The sequence below is a fragment of the Lissotriton vulgaris genome, chromosome 6, assembly GCF_964263255.1.
Source record: "Lissotriton vulgaris chromosome 6, aLisVul1.2, whole genome shotgun sequence".
Taxonomy (NCBI): domain Eukaryota; kingdom Metazoa; phylum Chordata; class Amphibia; order Caudata; family Salamandridae; genus Lissotriton; species Lissotriton vulgaris.
This window is the reverse complement of record NC_141694.1, coordinates 1,565,381,807-1,565,399,197: the sequence shown is the minus strand read 5'-3', so window position 1 is coordinate 1,565,399,197 and position 17,391 is coordinate 1,565,381,807. Positions and strand designations below refer to the sequence as shown.

Here is a 17,391-nt window from a genome sequence, read left to right as displayed (position 1 = left end):
CCATTATTAAAGTACTCAAAGAAAATAGAAATGGATATGGAACGAGAAAAGCATGAAAAGAGATGGGAGAGAGAGAGAAAGAAAGAAATAGAAGAGAGAAAAAAAATGGGATAAAATACAGAACAAAAGTAAACAGAATATTAAAACATACCAGAGACTCAACTATGGGTGGAAGGTGTTGAGGCGAGATTGCGGTCGCACTCGCGATCGAGTTAGCTGGCTGTGGACACTCCTCTGCAGGGATCCTCCCTGCCTAACCCTCCCGAGGAATTATATGTAAAGATTTCTGGGCATGTTGTGGATGTGTCGTTACCTGCTTTTTGAAGGATCCTTGCAGGTTGATCGTTGTGAACAGCGTAGCTCCATTAGATATCCGTGGAGCTCAGGAGCGTGCTACCTGTGGCGGCGGTCCCGGCGGGTAGCGGAAACTTCACCCAAAAATCAGGAGCGGAGTACTCTGATCGGAATGGCCCCCAAGAACACTAGCAAGGGCGCCAAGACCTGGGTGGCTGCATCTGCGGTCCCAACTTCCCCCGTCCCCTCTTTCTGCTGGAAATGAAAATAAGCTTGTCTGGCGAGGCGGCGTGGCTGGAGCACGTCTTGAGAAAACCGGCTCGTCGCCCAGGGTTTCACAGAAGGGAGACAGCACTGGTCGCAAAACGCTCATGGTTCCCAGGATATTTAAGAAACAGCAGGGCAAAGGTAAGAGCCCAGACATCATTGTTCCTCTGGGGGCTCCGGTAATGATACCATCCTGTAACAAAGTTTCAACTGCAGTGACTAACACCGGAGTAGAAGAGGAAACAAAAACCCTTAATGCAGCCTGGGTCAGTGGGGTCGATAGTAAATGGAGAAGGCGCTAGATTGCTTGAATCGGGATATAGGGGATGATGTGCAGTGTAACGGAGTTGGTACAGGGGTGGCTGCTGTCCAGCAAGCAACGCCATCTCAGAGAGAAATTCCCTGTGGGGGTAATAATGATGTGAAACAAACAAATGAGGTGCTTGAAACATCAGAGATACTAGAGTCTCTTAATCTGCCCCAGTTTACATCAGGAGTAGAAGTGCTTCCCGCTAACTCTCAGGGGGATGCCCGGATTTTGTCATACACAACACTGAGTATTGATAACCAGAATCATGGAAGCTCTCGAGAGGAATAACAGGATACAGGAAATATGGGCAATATGGAAAACTCTGATAAAGACTTAATTAAAGATCTGCACTCAGGGGACTCAGGGGGAGAGTTCTATTCAATGTCAGACCCCTCTAATTCCTCGGATAATGAGAGTGCAGGAGTAAACTGGGCAGACGACGAGGGTGATGCCAGCATGTCCTGCAGGATGACGAGGAAATGAGTCTGGATTTATCTATTGATAAAGGAACTGTGCGTAAATTAAGGGATCTTTCCAAACCTGTATCGAAAGAAATATCTGACAAAGCTGGGTCAATTGTCTGCGACTATTCATTTTCCCCACACCTTGGGGAAAACGATGGAGGTTCTGGCAGTAACATCGGAAAAGCTGGAGAAACTGGAGAAATTGACGGTGCTGGCGTCTTGGCAAAAAGGGAGATCACCCTCAACACCATATACCAAGCTATAATGGTACACTGGGAGGGAGTACGTACTCAGGGTGCTGTTCGGAAACTACAAAATACAGTGCGTCGAGTTGCAAAGACTTGCACGGAGATATCTATAAGGATTGGGGAAGCGGAGGCAAGGATCTCTGCGATCAAGGCCGAAATAGTTCAGCAGAAAGCGATGATAACATCCTTGCAATCTTTGAGAGACGATACTAACTGGAAACGTATAAATTTGGAGAACAGTTCCAGAAGGAACAATTTACGTATTCTAGGGTTTCCAGAAGGGAGAGGAGGCAAAGACGTACGACAGTTTGTTATCGATCTATTTTCAGAAGCCTTCCCCGAACTCAAACATTGGAAGTGGGAAGTAGAACTTCAGAGAGCAAATAGGTTTCCTTTTCACTTGCGGGGTGGGACAGGGGGGCCTACCGTGAAGCCTAGGGCTATACTGATCTGTCGCAACAACTTTTTGCTTAGGGAATCTCTATGATTTAGCGAGGCCTGACAGGAAGAGAGGAGGGAAGGGCTGTGAATTTTTTGTACATCCTGATTTTTGTCAGGCCACAGTCCAAAAGAGATGGCAGCTGCGCCAAATGATTCCACTTTTTCAAGCTATAGGTGCACAGGCCTCCCTTCTTAATCCGTCTACACTGAAAATCATTTATAAAGATAAAACGCATTTTTTTGTTACTGAAATAATAGCAAAGGAATTTTAAGCACAATATAGAGGGAATTCAGCAATGTATTCAGTAATTTAGAGAGCACTGTATTCGTTAGTAGTTTGAGTGCTCCTATCCCAATGGCCCAGGCGGTCTCGTTCCACTGTTGTTTTTTTTCTCTCTTTGTTTTTTGTATATTTGTCCTCGGGCGGAGGAATGTACCTAATCCTCTCTCCATCACAAGAGGACTAACTGAGTCCTGATGCCTCATTCAGGTGGGGGTTGAGGTGGGGGGAGGACGATCTTGGGTGGGGGAGGGAAGTGGTGAGGGAAGGTACGTTTGAGATATGGTGTTTGCTAGGCATCAAGGTAATTGTAATTGTAGGAAGGTGGATACCTGACTATGGTTGCCCCCAACTTTTTGCCTGGTGTTTTGCTGGTTTTCCGACTTAGTTGACCTGGGGCCCTGCCAATCAGGACCCCAGGCCTACTGCTCTCTCTCTAAAATGGATTCCATGTACCTTAGGTACATTTTCAATTGGTACTGGGCCTCCTTATCAGACCCTGTAACTCAGGGCATAGGTGTACCCAGGGCCTACCAGGGGCTGAAGCATGTATTATGCCACCCCTGGATGGCCATCTAAATCTGACACAACTGGCTGCACGACAGCTGGGGCAAGGTGGTGTAATCACCCCTTGCTGTAGATATAGTATACCTATATCTAACCCTAAAATGGACACACAGATTCCTATCAGTCACTCCTATGGCAGGCCTTGACAATCCTGAAGGCAGAGTGCTTGGAATCGTGTGAAATGGTGCTCTGGCATGAGCTGAGCCCGTTTACAGCTTGCGGAATCAAGTCCTAATAGCTGTTCCATGATAACGCATACCATATACTCTTAAGTGCATTATAATCCTCGCGGTTAAATGCTATCTTTGGTATTGCTTTATCAAAACATGTCGAGTAAGGTGTCATACAAATTGGAATACTAACCCCTCGCCAATTCTGGTGACGGGGTTAGCATTCCACCCTTCTAGAGGGACACGACATGTATGTAACTGTGAACCCCGGTTAAAGTTAACTGAAGCCTCAGCTCCACAAAATGTATGCTGCCACCACAGACACAAGTCTGACCCCCTGCAGCTGGGAGTCCTTCCAGCGAGGGGAGCCTGGACAAAGGGTTTCCTGTCAGGGGCGGTGCTAGCACCATCCCAGACAGGGTTTTGTGTATCCTGGTTAGGCAGGGCTTTACAGGAAGGTGACTGCTGAGTGGCACCCCGGTGCTCACTACGCATCTGCCGGCTAGAACCAGTTCCAGGGGCACACCAGCCCCTGGCCTGGGGAAGTCCGGCATGGGAGAGGGGTGTAACCACCCCCCTTCCTGGTCCCACCCCTAGGGCAGGACCTAGTCGCGTACCCACCCCTTTCTTTAGGATAAAGGCAGGAGCGGGGACCCTTCCAAATTAGATCATCTTTGAATCAAGAAACGACTTTCTACAGAAAGGACTTCAAGACTCTTCTCAAGATTTCTCCCTTGTGGCTAAGGAGTAGACACCCTGCATCCGCAGGCACCATCTAAGAACTCCGCGGTTCGCTGCACGTCCTTCTTCAAGAATCTGACCGACCAGCATGACGAGACCCGGCTTCCCTGGCACCTCTGACCTCTACCTACCTCTACAGCTAAGCTGAGAACCGTAGGTGCGACGAGACCTCGAGGGACCGGCCATCATCAGAACTGCACGACTTCTATCCAGCACGACCGCCGAGGGATCCTCTGGTGAGTGCTTTGGGGTCCGAGAAGCCCCGACCCTGAGCAGCTCCAGCACCGAAGTCCAGCCTCCCAGCATCTCCACGATCTGCGTGGGGCCCTTCTGCTTTTTGCTGCTCACCGCCTTGTTTGGCTACTAGCCCGCTGGCTTGTGGCCTTCTTATCGACGCCCAACGACATCACTGCTGCTGGTCTGGTTGCTCCAGACTGGCCCTTGCTCCCTTCCAAAAGAGGAGCACCCCGGACCCTCCTGGTCCACTCCAGACGCCATTTTGAGTCCACCGCGTGGGCTTGAATTTGCCAAGACTTGGTGCCCCAATCCTGGGTCCAGCGACGTCGACAGCTTCATCCATCGTGGGACAGCTCGCTCCTCCATCCTGGTCGCCGATAACGCCTCCTGGTCCGTGAGATCTGCAGAGCACAGCGTCACCCACTCACCTAGTCGAGGTGACTACCATCCGGTGCCCTCCTGGTGCCACCTGACTACTGGCTAGTAGTCACGAACTTGGTCCCCTCTGCTTTCAGGTGTCATCCATCTTCGATCCAGGCTTGGATCACTCGAACTCTCTTCACTGGTCGCCTGCCAGCAACTTCTTTTCTTCAGGCTCCTGGTTCGTCTACGAGGATTCCCGACGTCCTTTGAGACCTATGCAGCTGCAGCCCCTGGGCTAGGTAACTTCGGCATTTCGGTGCCCCAGCATAGCCTCACTATCCAAGGGTCAGGATCCACTGTCGTTTTCGATCTACCTAGTCGGGTTCGCCCGAGAACACTAACTTTGTCTTTACTAGCTACCATAGACTTTGTCCCGCATCCCGCGTTTGAGTGCACACTCTGCACACGAGTCCCCTAGGCCTCCTACTAGTAATCTGAAGGTTCAGTAACGTAGTCCTAGCGATTCCAAAGCCTATTAGTACTGTACTTACCTGCTAGTAATTTCGCATTCCACTTCCATAGTATATGGTTTTCCGTGCCCCTCGGGCATTTGTGTAATTGTGCAACTTAAAGTATTTTCGTAAGAGTTTTGTTGGGTGCTTAGTACCCTGTCCTCATAAAGAGTACAGGGCTGTTGTGATTCTAACAAATACACTGTTTATTTTCATAACACTTGTTTGGTGTCCTTTCACTTGGTGTTCAAGGGGTATATGTGATGGTATAACAGCTGGCTTAACACGCCCTCTAGAGTTTAACCCGAAGACTGTTCGTATCCATGCTACTAGGATAGCTGGTCTATAAGGTTGACTTACAACCAATCATCAATAAGGGTTGTTTGGACTGATACAAAGTGCTCACTAGAATAGTGAACATGATATATCAGGCCAACTTCTCACAGTAATTATCTTTATGATTGGAATAATGTTTTCTTTATTTTTGAAACGTGGCTTAGGGTTTGGGCAGAGTAAACAAGGAAAGCTCGACTTTAATGTACAATAATGATTGGTAAATTCTCTGTTTATCCATGGAATATCTGTGGCTTAAATGATAAAAGGAAAAGGGGGATAATGGCTCAAATTTTAACTACGATGCAGGTGGATCTGCAATGTGTACAAGAAACACATATTGTATGGAACAACCGAAAGTGGTTGAATGATCTGGGTATGGAGAAACTTGGCAGCACTAGGCAGAGCTCGACCACTAGAGGGGTGGTGATTTTGAAGAGATATGGCTTGGGGGTCGGCAAACGGGTAAAGGAGGATGCTTGGGGGCGCTGAGTTATTATTGAATTATTGATTAATGGTTTCCCAATGACATTATGCTCAATATATGGTCCACATTTAGATGATCCAGAGATGATGCATTTCTTAAGTATTGAAGTAGCGGTGTGGCCTCCCCCGTTAATCCTTTGTGGGGATTTTAATCTTCATTTGGATTCGATATTACCATCGATCGTTTATATGAGGGGAAAACAACTAACATTTTTAAAGCCACTAGAGAGTTAGTCAAAGAATTTGGATTGGTGGATGTATGGTGGGCTAATGGTAAAGGTGCCCCTTGGGAAACTTTCTATTCTGCACCCCATAGAAAACACGTACGATTGGACTATTTTTTTATAACAGCTGAAAAAGTAACAAGTGCTAAGATTGAGATTAAACCCAAGATCATCTTATACCACAACCCGGTTGTATTAGAACTGGACAGTAGTCTTAGACCGCTGCTAAAGGAATGGACTTTCGAGCGCAAACCCTTATTGGATCCCGTATACTGTGAGCATATGTGTATGTGGATTAAGAATAGTTTAAAAATAATCGGGGTACCTCTTCGGACCCTATTGTCTGGGATACATTTAAGGCCGGGGTCCGGGGGGAAAAACTATGCTATTCTCTCGTTAAGCAGCGTAAAATTCACAGTGAAATTTAGGATGGGATGAATGAGCTAAGGTTATTAGAAACAACTTATTGGGGCGGTAACAAGGCACCAAAATATTGAAAAAATCTTAAAAGACATTACAGTTCAAAAAAGGAAGATATATCAACATTTTGCCATGAAATTTGCCACAAAAGTCGCTATGCATAGATCCGAATTTTATGAAGCTGGTGAAAACTCTGGCAGGATCCTATCGAAAAGATTACATCAGAAGGAAATTGTAAATAGGATCAATAGGATTCAGGATCATCTTGGCCAGGTACAAGATACCCCAGGGGAAGTGCTCAATGTGTTCTGCAAATTTATCTCAAATTATACTCAGAAGATGAAATGATAGAGCCAGAAGAGAAAATGAAGGAGCTTAGCTCGGATATTGAAGTCAAAAAGTTTACACAAGACCAAGCTGAGGAATTAGCAGCAGATATAACCTGGGAAGAAGTAGAAAGGTCAATATTGTCACTTGCAGCAGGTAAGGCTGTGGTTCAGGATGGCATCCCCCTGGAATTGTATAGGAACCTTTGTCAAGTTTTAAGACCAGAACTTATGACACTGTTTTTGGCTGCTCAAGGGGGAATCGCGCCAGAGTCTTGGCGAAAAACCACTATTATTGTCTTTTTAAAAAAGGATAAGCCTGATTTACTCCAACATCATATAGACCAATTTCATTAATCTATTCTGATAGCAAGATTTATTCTAAGGTTATTGCTCAGCGTTTAGGATTAGTTATTTCTGCCTTAGTTTCTAACTTTCAAAATGGGTTTATCCCAGGAAGGGGCGCTGCAGACCACGTGAGACTGGTAATATCCCTCCTTGACTGGGCACAAGCAACTGAGACTACATTGGGTGTAATCCTGTTGGATGCCGAGAAGGCATTCGACAGGGTTCCCTGGCCATACATGTGGGAGGTTTTGTGATTGAAGTGATTCTGCCCCCGCTTCTGTCAAGCAGTTAAGACACTGTATATTTGCCTGGAAGCCATTAAACAAATTTCTGGACAAAAGTCTGGCTTATTTAATATCAGCAGGGGCACAAGGCAAGGGTGCCCGTGCTCCCCTCTTTTATTTGCATTGTATATTGATATATTAAATCAGCATACAGATATAAAACCAGTCCAACTTCAGCATATGGAGTATAGAGCGTTAGCCTATAGCGACGACATAGTCATTGTCACGAGCGATATTGTTTCTGCACTTCCCACAATTACGACATTGGCTAGCCAGTTTGGGTGTTTTTCTGGCTATAAATTAAACATAGAAAAAACTCAAATCCTCTGTTAGGTGCTGACCCCCGGCTAATATGGCAATAGTCCCATAAGTAACATATCTGGGAATTAAAATTACAACGCCCGTTGGTAATATTCCAGATTTGAATATTAACCCAGTGATGGAGAAGGTGAATTCAACACAGGAGAGGCTGGCCCATCTTCATTTATCCCTTCACGGGGAGATGTAACATATAGAAAAATGCTGGTATTACCAAAATTCTTATATATGTTTAGAACAATCCCCCTAGAGTTCTCTTTGTCATGTTTTAACAAATTAGAGAGGAACTGCTCTAGATTCTTATGGGGGTACAGTAGACACAGAAGGGCATTCAAGAAGATGGTGCTACCAAGACATCGCAGTGGCTGGGGTATTCCACATTTTATGTTGTATTACTGGGCAGCAATGATGCAATATATCAGTCCCTTGGTAGTCGGAGATAGGGCTGAACTTTTGCCATGTCATAGACTATCAATATATGAATTTGGGTTGGGGATGAGACTAATGAATGCCTAGTTAAGGTAATCGAACCCAGTTATTTTAAAAAAACAAAATTTTAAATACTTAAGGAAGCTTATTTAGTCTGGAAACAAGTTAAAAGAAAGATACAGGTCTCAAATTTAAACGCCTATACCCCATTCTCAGCTCCTGGGCTGCTTCCTATAATTTTTCGGGATCAAGTGTCAAATCGATGGGGCCTAAAAAGAATATGATGTCTGGGGGATTTGTGTGATGACGGGCAATTAGTAGCATTTGCAGATCTACAGAAGAGTTATGGATTAGGCAAACATGAATTTTTAAAATATCTCCAAATCCATAGTTTTCTCGCTAGACAAGGGTCTGGAAATGAACAACAGTTTGTAAAGATCCTGTTAATTGAACAATGAAGAAAAGAACACCAATTGGCCAATTCTATTTACAGTGATTAGAAACATTTCCTGATAATTTAGATTCTTGTAAAATGAAATGGGAAAGAAAATTGGGGGTAGAGGATGTTAATATGAAGGAATCTCTTGAGATTGCTAATCAAGTTCTGATGACAGTGAGAACTCGTGGTCAACATTATATGGCCCTGTATGACTTGTACTTTACACCAAGGAAGATTTCAAAATGGGGGACATCAGTTGGAGTCAAATGTAATAGATGTGGTGTATATGCTGCAGACTCAATTCATAAGTTTTTTTTTTTTATGCCCAAAGTTAGGGGAATTTTTTAGTGAAATTGAGTTCTTTTGGGGAATAATAATAGGATACCCTGTGATAATAACGGGAAAATTAGTTTTAATTGGGGTAGGGTCAGATAATGAGGCAAATACAAGACCTAGAGCTACAATGTCTTTTTCATTTATAAGTATGGCGGTGGCACGTACTTGTATCACTAACGATTGCATTAGTCCTGATCCACCCACTTTTATGAATTGACGCTCAAGGATGCTACCAATGTACAATTTAGAGCTATCAATTTATAAAACTAAAGGGAGAAGGAAAAGAGCAATGGGAGTGAAGATTTGGTCTCCGATATCCGAATGGATTTTGATTTATTTGGAGTTTTGAGTTGTTCAGGGCTGGATATCAATTGAAGGGGGAAGCTTGTATTAATATGGTGTTATATTGGAAACCCTGCACATCTATATACTTCTGATAATGTTGCTTTCTTTTTATCTGCTTTTTCATGTGCTGTTTATGAAAACGTATGTATTCTTTTGTTTGTCCGAATTGTATCATAACCGTGTGTTGTCATCAGTATATGCGTTGCCTTGCATAAAAGGGGTAACATTTCAATAAAAACATATTTAAAAAATAAAAAGGTGTTGAGGCAACAAGATGAGAAGGCGTAACCAGTGAAACACACCACAGGGAAGCAACGAGGAGAAGTGGTCTAGGCGATATTAAACAATGGAGGATAAGAACAAAGGGGGAAAATGACACTTGAGAGGGAAGGCATAAGACAAAAGAAATAAATAATCAAATCTGCCAGGAACAAGGAAAACATGGGATATGTACATAACTACACAATTGGAAATGGAAATAACAAAATTCTCAAGAAGAAGATGATCTGGCAAAATCCATAGATTCTTCTCTGCAGATCTCAAGAAAACGTTGAAGTAAAGCTGGGTCCTCATATGTAGTTGTTTTGTTTTCATAAGTTACTTTAAAGAGGCAAGGATGAATCAAGCCAAATCTGGCGTTTAAATCACATAACGCTGGTCTCATTGTAAGAAAGCCCTTCCTTTTATGCGCGGTGATCTTGGCGTAATCTTGGGAGAAAAATAGCTGTGAACCTTGCCAGGAGATGCAACACTTGAATTTGACTGCCTGCAAAACTTTTAACAAGTCCGTGTATTCTAAGAAGTAGAGTATTACACCTCTTGGTTTAAGTTGAGAAAAAGAAGTATATGAAGAGCGGCCAATCTATGAGCTCTTTGTATGTTCAAAGAAGGAGCTTCCGGAATCTCCCAAGAGCTGTGGAAGAAAAGATTGAAAGAAGGCTATTGGGTTGGATCCTTCCAACCCCTCCAAAAGACCATACATTTTTAGATTGTTCCGTCTACTGCGAATCTCCAGGTTCATTGTTCCGTCTACTGCGAATCTCCAGGTTCTCGCCTTGCTTCTGGAGTTGACAAATTTCTGCCTTCATAGGAGGAATTTGTGGTGAAGAGATTTGTAGTGATTCGACTTGAGATTCCACAGACGTGACTTTGTTTTGAAGTGAAGACCAATTGACCTCCAAAGCTTATAGGCGCATATTAGTTTCCTCCATATATGGTTTAAGAGCACGTATTTCCTCCAGAAGCAGCTCCATTGAGGCTGGCAGAGGAGAGACGGCTGGCGTAGGAGTATCCTTTTTGACACACTTAATGGAGGATAGTAATAGTGAAGTACTGGATTTAGGCGTGTTTTTAACATTGACTTGAGGAGGAAGAGAGTTTGAGACATGCACTGGGGAAACTGTATTGGAGGAAGTCTTCAATATTGACTTGTGAAGAATCCTCCATATCACTTTGTAGGACCGGAAATGGGTTAGAGGTAGGCAGTAAGGTAGATTTTGAGCGTGCTGCAGATGGGTTAGGTAGTACAATGCCCCGTCCGTCTTTGGTTCTCCCCATAGACATGCAGGTATCCTGATAAGCAAAATTGCAAAGCGAATATAAAGATATCACAAGAATAAGCGTGAATGCATTAAAATGACCTGAGCAAGTACAGCATCTCGAGATTATATGGCTGTGGTTGGCCAGTTATAAGTTATTTTGAGCATTTAAACACAACCAAAGGAGGAAAAAATATCATTTGTAATACAGAAGCAAAAATGATGCAAGAGATTGTAGACAGAATCACGAAAAAAGTCTTCCAAACTGCCCAAAATATAACATTGTCCTCAAAGTGGCATTATGGTGAGGAGAGCTGCTATTTGTGACTAGAGAGTAATGAGCACAAAATGGCGCACAAGGTCCCGTCACAGAGCGCACCGCAAGTTAACTGTGGAATTTTGAAGCAACGCGGACTTACCATGGCGAAATGCAGGTAACAGCTGATGCTTGGAGAAGTCCGTTAGCAAATTCTCTGAAATGTGCGGCGGGGTGGCTCCATCGGTACAAAACGTCTAGCTCCTCCAGCTTCATCCCGGAGCGGTGTCAGGCAGCCACCATCATCGTCGGTGCTCAAGCCACACCCACCAGTAGGAACACTCTTGATAGAAAGCTAAGAGAGGTGGAGGCAAATATCACGGTGTTAAAACAGGACCTGTGTTAAGTGATGAGAAAAAAAGGACAGATTGCAGAGCCTAAAAAACAAAATAACACAGCAGGAAATTTTGATAGATAGTTTAAGCACAACATTTGAAGAATTGGCCTTCGAAAGGGAAGCAAGAACATCCAAAAAAGAATAGTGTTTATAAAACGGGTAAAGACTATGGCTATTGAAGGGTACAAAGCGATTAGTTTGTTTAATTATGTAAGGCGCTCACTGAGCACAATTTTCAAAATCCTGCCTTCATTGTCTGTTATTTTCAACGCAACCTTATATATTTTATAGAAGAGGCATTTAAAAATAGGCTAAGTGATATTTAGGTTAATATGCAGTACTGCAGAATAAGGTTAGCAGTGGCATCATGTAAGCTTCCTTATCTGAGGCAGGCTGGTCTTGTGGGCTTCGCTCTAACACCATGGAGGACGAGGACAAGTCAGAAAATTACAGTTAAACATCAGCATGGCGCTGCACCAGAAGAAGGACGTACATTCATGGTCAGACCTGGAACTGAGAATCAACTAAGGTTTGTTGGGAGAGCAATACAAACCTGCCTCAACCTTGATATTGAGAACCTACATACCTCAGGCCATTGCTGTTGGTTGAGCAATGATTTGCTGCAGACTCAAAAGAAATTAAATTAAAGATAGAGATATGGCAAGATAGAGGGCATTGGATATCAATTTAAAAGTCCAGAATTAAAAGCAAAGTTTGGCCTTTAACTAAAACATCGGCTCTGATATGGGACAGTTTACCAAATTACTTTATAGAAGGGCAGTGCGACCAATGACTGGTGGGAATACAGTTCTAAATGAGGGGTTGTGCTGACTGAAACAAGACACCGAACATTATAAAAAGAGAGGGAAAACTGGGATTAAAAAAGGAAAATGATCAACATGCATATTAAGAATACACCAGGAAAAGACTATACTAAAATTGGCCCTGATGTCTGGCAGTTGCCCCAGTTGAACTCACAAAACAGCAGAGTTCTTCCACATGGCATGTAGTAGTGCCGACTGTTGGACTTGTGTTATAATTGACATGGAGGTATTTTTTTTACCTTCCCTCCTTGTCCTGCCAATATGTCTACTGTGTTTAGAGCTGAGAACGAATAGGGTAAAACTGCTGGGCATGTTTACTCATCTGGTCCTTTTGCTCTCCAAACCTAGAAGTGCAGCAGTGTAGTGACCCTTGTTAACCCCTTCCTGCAGGATGGGCAACTAATGTGTTTAAATAAGCAGAGGTTGGGCTAACCATGTTGATTATGATTAATAGTAATGCAGGCACAGAAAAACCAGATCTTGACAAGGAGACACTACGATGCAACCTGTACTTTTCAAGAATGGGACACGGATATGGAAAGTAGAAGGAGAGACAGTGCACCTGGATTAAACCCAGATCAGTTGACTGGGGTGAGTGCTTGCATTGTTCAACACTCTGTCCATCATCCCCTTTTGTATTGCTTTGTTCGCCCTAAGTTGGCAGGGTATGCCCAGACGTGGGTCCCTTGCTCACTTTGCCACTGGATTCAAGCTAACCTGGCTGATGACGGCTGATTAGCCAGAAACCGGTCCCTGGATGCTTGTTTTCGTTCCAAGGAAGTCATAGCTTGGCAGTTCGGGCTGGACTGTTTCCATGAGGCACAGGGTCAGACTGATTTGCAAATGGCCATGTCTGAACTGGGGTGGCGGAGTGAGCTAAAGAATGATGATGGATTAAACCCAGATCAGTTGACTGGGGGTAAGTGCTTGCATTGTTCAACACTCTGTCCATCATCCCCTTTTGTATTGCTTTGTTCGCCCTAAGTTGGCAGGGTATGCCCAGACGTGGGTCCATTGCTCACTTTGCCACTGGATTCAAGCTAACCTGGCTGATGACGGCTGATTAGCCAGAAACCGGTCCCTGGATGCTTGTTTTCGTTCCAAGGAAGTCATAGCTTGGCAGTTCGGGCTGGACTGTTTCCGTGAGGCACAGGGTCAGACTAATTTGCAAATGGCCATGTCTGAACTGCGGTGGCGGAGTGAGCTAAAGAATGATGATGGATTAAACCCAGATCAGTTGACTGGGGGTGAGTGCTTGCATTGTTCAACACTCCGCCCATCATCCCCTTTGGTTTTGCTTGGAGACAGTGCTCCTTGCCTGGGATGATTCTGAAGTGGTTTAAGGAAGGAAGGTGCTGTATGCTGTACTTTCATTTGCCGAAGTTTGACTTTTGTGCCATTTTGTGACATGTCTGCAGGTGATACATATTATATAGTGCTGAAGCTGCTGCCTGTGCATGTTTTATGTACATTTTAAATTCATTTAAAATTGTGTGTTTCCGTATGAAAAAAACGTGTTAGTACTTCACTTTCTGTCTTGTGGGAAATCTTGTGTTCGGTAGAGAAATATTGAGTTGGTTATGGTGGCAATCCAATAATAAGGACAGAAGGCCTGATCTGTTTATTAATGAAAAGTTACAATAAAGGCGGTAGGCCTGCCTAGGCCTGCCATAGTGTGAAAAACATGTTAAAGCCAATTATAAGCCTCTAACGGTGGATTGTTATCATACTGTGACAGGTATTTTGTTTCATGAAATGTCAATATTGTATGTTATATGCCAGGGTTTTGGTGTTGGTCACCCCTTCCAAGAAATCCTTGGGGGTAGAAGAGTCTCACTGTGATAATCCTCTTCTTTTGAGAGTGGTTGTATAGTGTTTGCCAACTCAAAGTTTTTAAATATTTGTAATGTTATAACAATGCTTGATGGTTGCCAGTTTATGGTTGTTGTGGCAAGTCAATGATAAATGCTATAAATGTTATTGGTTCAAGGGAAACATTATCACAGACTGCATAGGTTTTATGTGTTTCTTATGAAAGGTTATGACAAAGCCAGTGGGCCTTACTTGCGTATTGTGAATTGTGCATGTTAAAGGCAATAGACCTTTAAGGGGGATTGTTATTACACTGTCCTAACGACTGTAGGCTGGTATAATACATGGGAGTCTAATCCCTGTGTTAAAAACCGGTCTCTAGTTTCTTTATAATAGACGACCTGTGACGCACCCAGTCACCTATTATAAAGAAATGATGTCCCAACTCAACTGTAGTAACTTGTTACATATGAGTTCTTATGTCAGAGTGCCTGCATAGAGGGCGAATGGAGTGAAGAGCAAAATACCGAAGAGTTCACAGTGTAATCTATGTTTTAAAATGACAGCTAGTAAGCCGTCTTCTGTCTACCTGACTGCAAGTTGATTTTGGAAGTCTGGGGTGAAGCGATAAAAATGAATTGTTTCACCTCCTCTTTTTCACCACTCATCCATGGAAAGTCAGTGTCCATCGTGTGCCCACAGTGAGAGGATTATGGGGCCTTGGAGGAGAATGGAAGCTTTATGATTCGTTACATTAAACTTAGAAGTTCAGCCCTCTGAAAAGCATGCATCAATTCCAGACTGGAGAACAAGAAAGATGAGGTTATTATCTGCTCAGGTATTAGTTGTCTAACCCGGGGATCAAGAAGTGAACCAGAGTTTATGCCGCAAGATAGCAGGGAATGAATGTGTATAATCCTTGTTAGTATGCAGTGTATGCGGCTGGGTTCATAACACAAAAGAGCAGGTCAGATTAATTCTCATAGGCTATTGGAAGGAGGATAACGTATTACGTATTTGTAATGCCCTATATTGTACACCCCAAGACTGGGAGCAAGGGATTAAGAACTGGGAGGCTAGCCGCCTCACCGAAAGAAATATTTGGACTACTCACTGGAAGGACACGTTCTGTACAGTCAAATGAGGTCATTTTCCATTTTACACGTTCTTTATAAGAGTTAAACAAAAATAGCTGACCGTGTCACAGGCAAGAAACCTATTCAAGGATATGAGCCACCTACATCTCTGATAACTGTCAATCCAGTCAGAACACTTACCTGCCCTAATCTTGAGTACCACGGCTTGACTTATACAAAACGGTGGCAGATAGGCTACTTGGAGGAGGCAAGTACTGTGAGGTGGTGACACGGAAGACATGGCCACTCGATATATACCGCAGCTCAGTTATGCACAGTAGGATGGCAAGAGATCATTAGAGTTGTGGTTGTGTGACAGGAGGATGGAGAAGACCTGCATCTGTGTCATACTAAGTTATTGTGTACGAATGTTAGAAGCACGATGTCGGACTGTGCAATTTGTTTCTATACAAAACAAGAAAAGACGCACACGTGTTTGCCTTGAAAAATGTGAATTAAGATATTTAAATACGAAAATAATGCATTTTTTATTTGATGGAGAAAAAATGCGAAGTTTTTTTGTTGCTGAACACTTTAGTATGTTCAATATCTAATACATATCTTATGGGAAATGTCTAACACCAGTCGTTCCTGTTTCGATATTTTATTTAGCTTCCTTCTGCAAATTGGAACGAGAGGATGCAACAGACAAAACCAATCCAGAGGAAACGAGACCTTCCAACCTGGATGCTACAGGACGGTCTTGATGTAAGACCACTTTCAGCTCCACCCGCTAAAAAAGGTACTAACCTGCACCTTTTGTCAAGAAATCGTTAACTTTGCACACTCGGAAATACTAATGGTTTTAATTTCACATTTACAATAAAAGAGAGGCTGCGCTTTGTGACATTTCCCCAACAGATGAAAATAGACATTCGGGTAATACCTCTCTGGAAGGGTGATTCGGATACCAAGTAACTCACAGCGGAAATAGTCTGATAGGCTTGCTAGACTTAGTATGACAATCCCGCCAGCTGTCTTTGCTTTACTAAAACCTTGTTCGTCTGTCTCTTGACATGTAGTTCTGGCCTAGGGATCAACAAAAACAAAATGGGAATTGTGGATTGTGTTGGTTTCTTGAGATAGCTGGCTTCTAGTGTCTGGTGATGAGAAGAGGGCTGCTATGCAAGGTGTTGCCTCGATGACTCTTGCACTGGCAGGGGGATGCTTTTCAGGTAAGTTAGCAACAGATTGGGCAAAAAGGTTGTCAGCTGAGGCTTATTGGTGATCCAAGGCATCAACCGAGTTGTGAAATGCTCAGCTGCACTTTCTGGAAGCACCCCCAGCATGCTTCACACAGATCTGTGTAGTGTTGGAGAGATCTGTATTGCTCAATCATATATGTCCACTTCTGGGCATCTGAGTAGCAGCCCACTGCCAGTCAGAGCTGGTCTGTTGTTGCAGTTTGAAAATCCAAATACCCATATGAGAGCAGCTTATGACTCCTCGGAAGTTCTTCTGGGAAGGCCTCCAATTGCCCGTTTACCAGAATATAATGTGGTTGCCTTGCCTCCATGCTGCTTTCCTTTGTTATCTCCAGGAACTTGCTCTTGCGGGAAACGGCCACTACGACGTGGATGTTTCCACGCATTACCATAACCACGCATGCATTACAACGCATGCTCGGTTACCACAACTAGCCTTTACCACGCATATCTTTACTCCGAAATATGTAGTAAAGGCATGTGTGCTAAAAATTTTTTTTTTAAAAGGGGGCTTTGGGGGGTCTCTCTCCCCCACCACAATAGCGTGGGTTTAAAAAAGGGGGCTTGGGGGGGCACCCCCAAAAGAACACATTTTAAGATAAAGAATAAAAAAGATGTGGAGGCAATCAGCATCGTTTGAGGAAACGGAAAGACACTTCCGCTTCCTCTTAACGTGCAACGTCACCTCGGGAGCTCATGGAGAGGAGAGGTAAGGGGAATGAGGGGGTGGTTTTGTGCAGGGGTACATTTAAAGGGTATATTTTTAGGGGTAATTTGAATGGATCAGAGATATCGTTTAACATGAAAATGCCATTAACATGCATAGTTCAAAGTCAAATTACCTTTATTGCTTGATTAGTTAAAATCATTACAAAAAGCAACATTTATAAAATACTACATTATGTACATTTTGGGTAGCAATAAGTCCCTAAAATTATATACATCTTTAGTACAAAATGTTTGTAATAAAATTCATGTGTTTAAAAGACTTTAAAAGAAAAGTAATCATTCTTAGTTTACAATTTCATGCAGTTATAATTT

The 17,391-nt window shown here is 43.4% G+C and overlaps 1 protein-coding gene across 1 annotated transcript in view; it reads left to right on the top strand.

The window, feature by feature from the left end:
- Positions 1-17,391, top strand: part of APLF (aprataxin and PNKP like factor) — a 675,440-nt gene that overhangs the window by 354,024 nt on the left and 304,025 nt on the right. Inside the window, exon 5 of the mRNA XM_086927733.1 lies at positions 15,758-15,887. Coding sequence (XP_086783859.1) covers positions 15,758-15,887 — 130 coding nt within the window. The remainder of the gene's footprint in view (positions 1-15,757; positions 15,888-17,391) is intronic.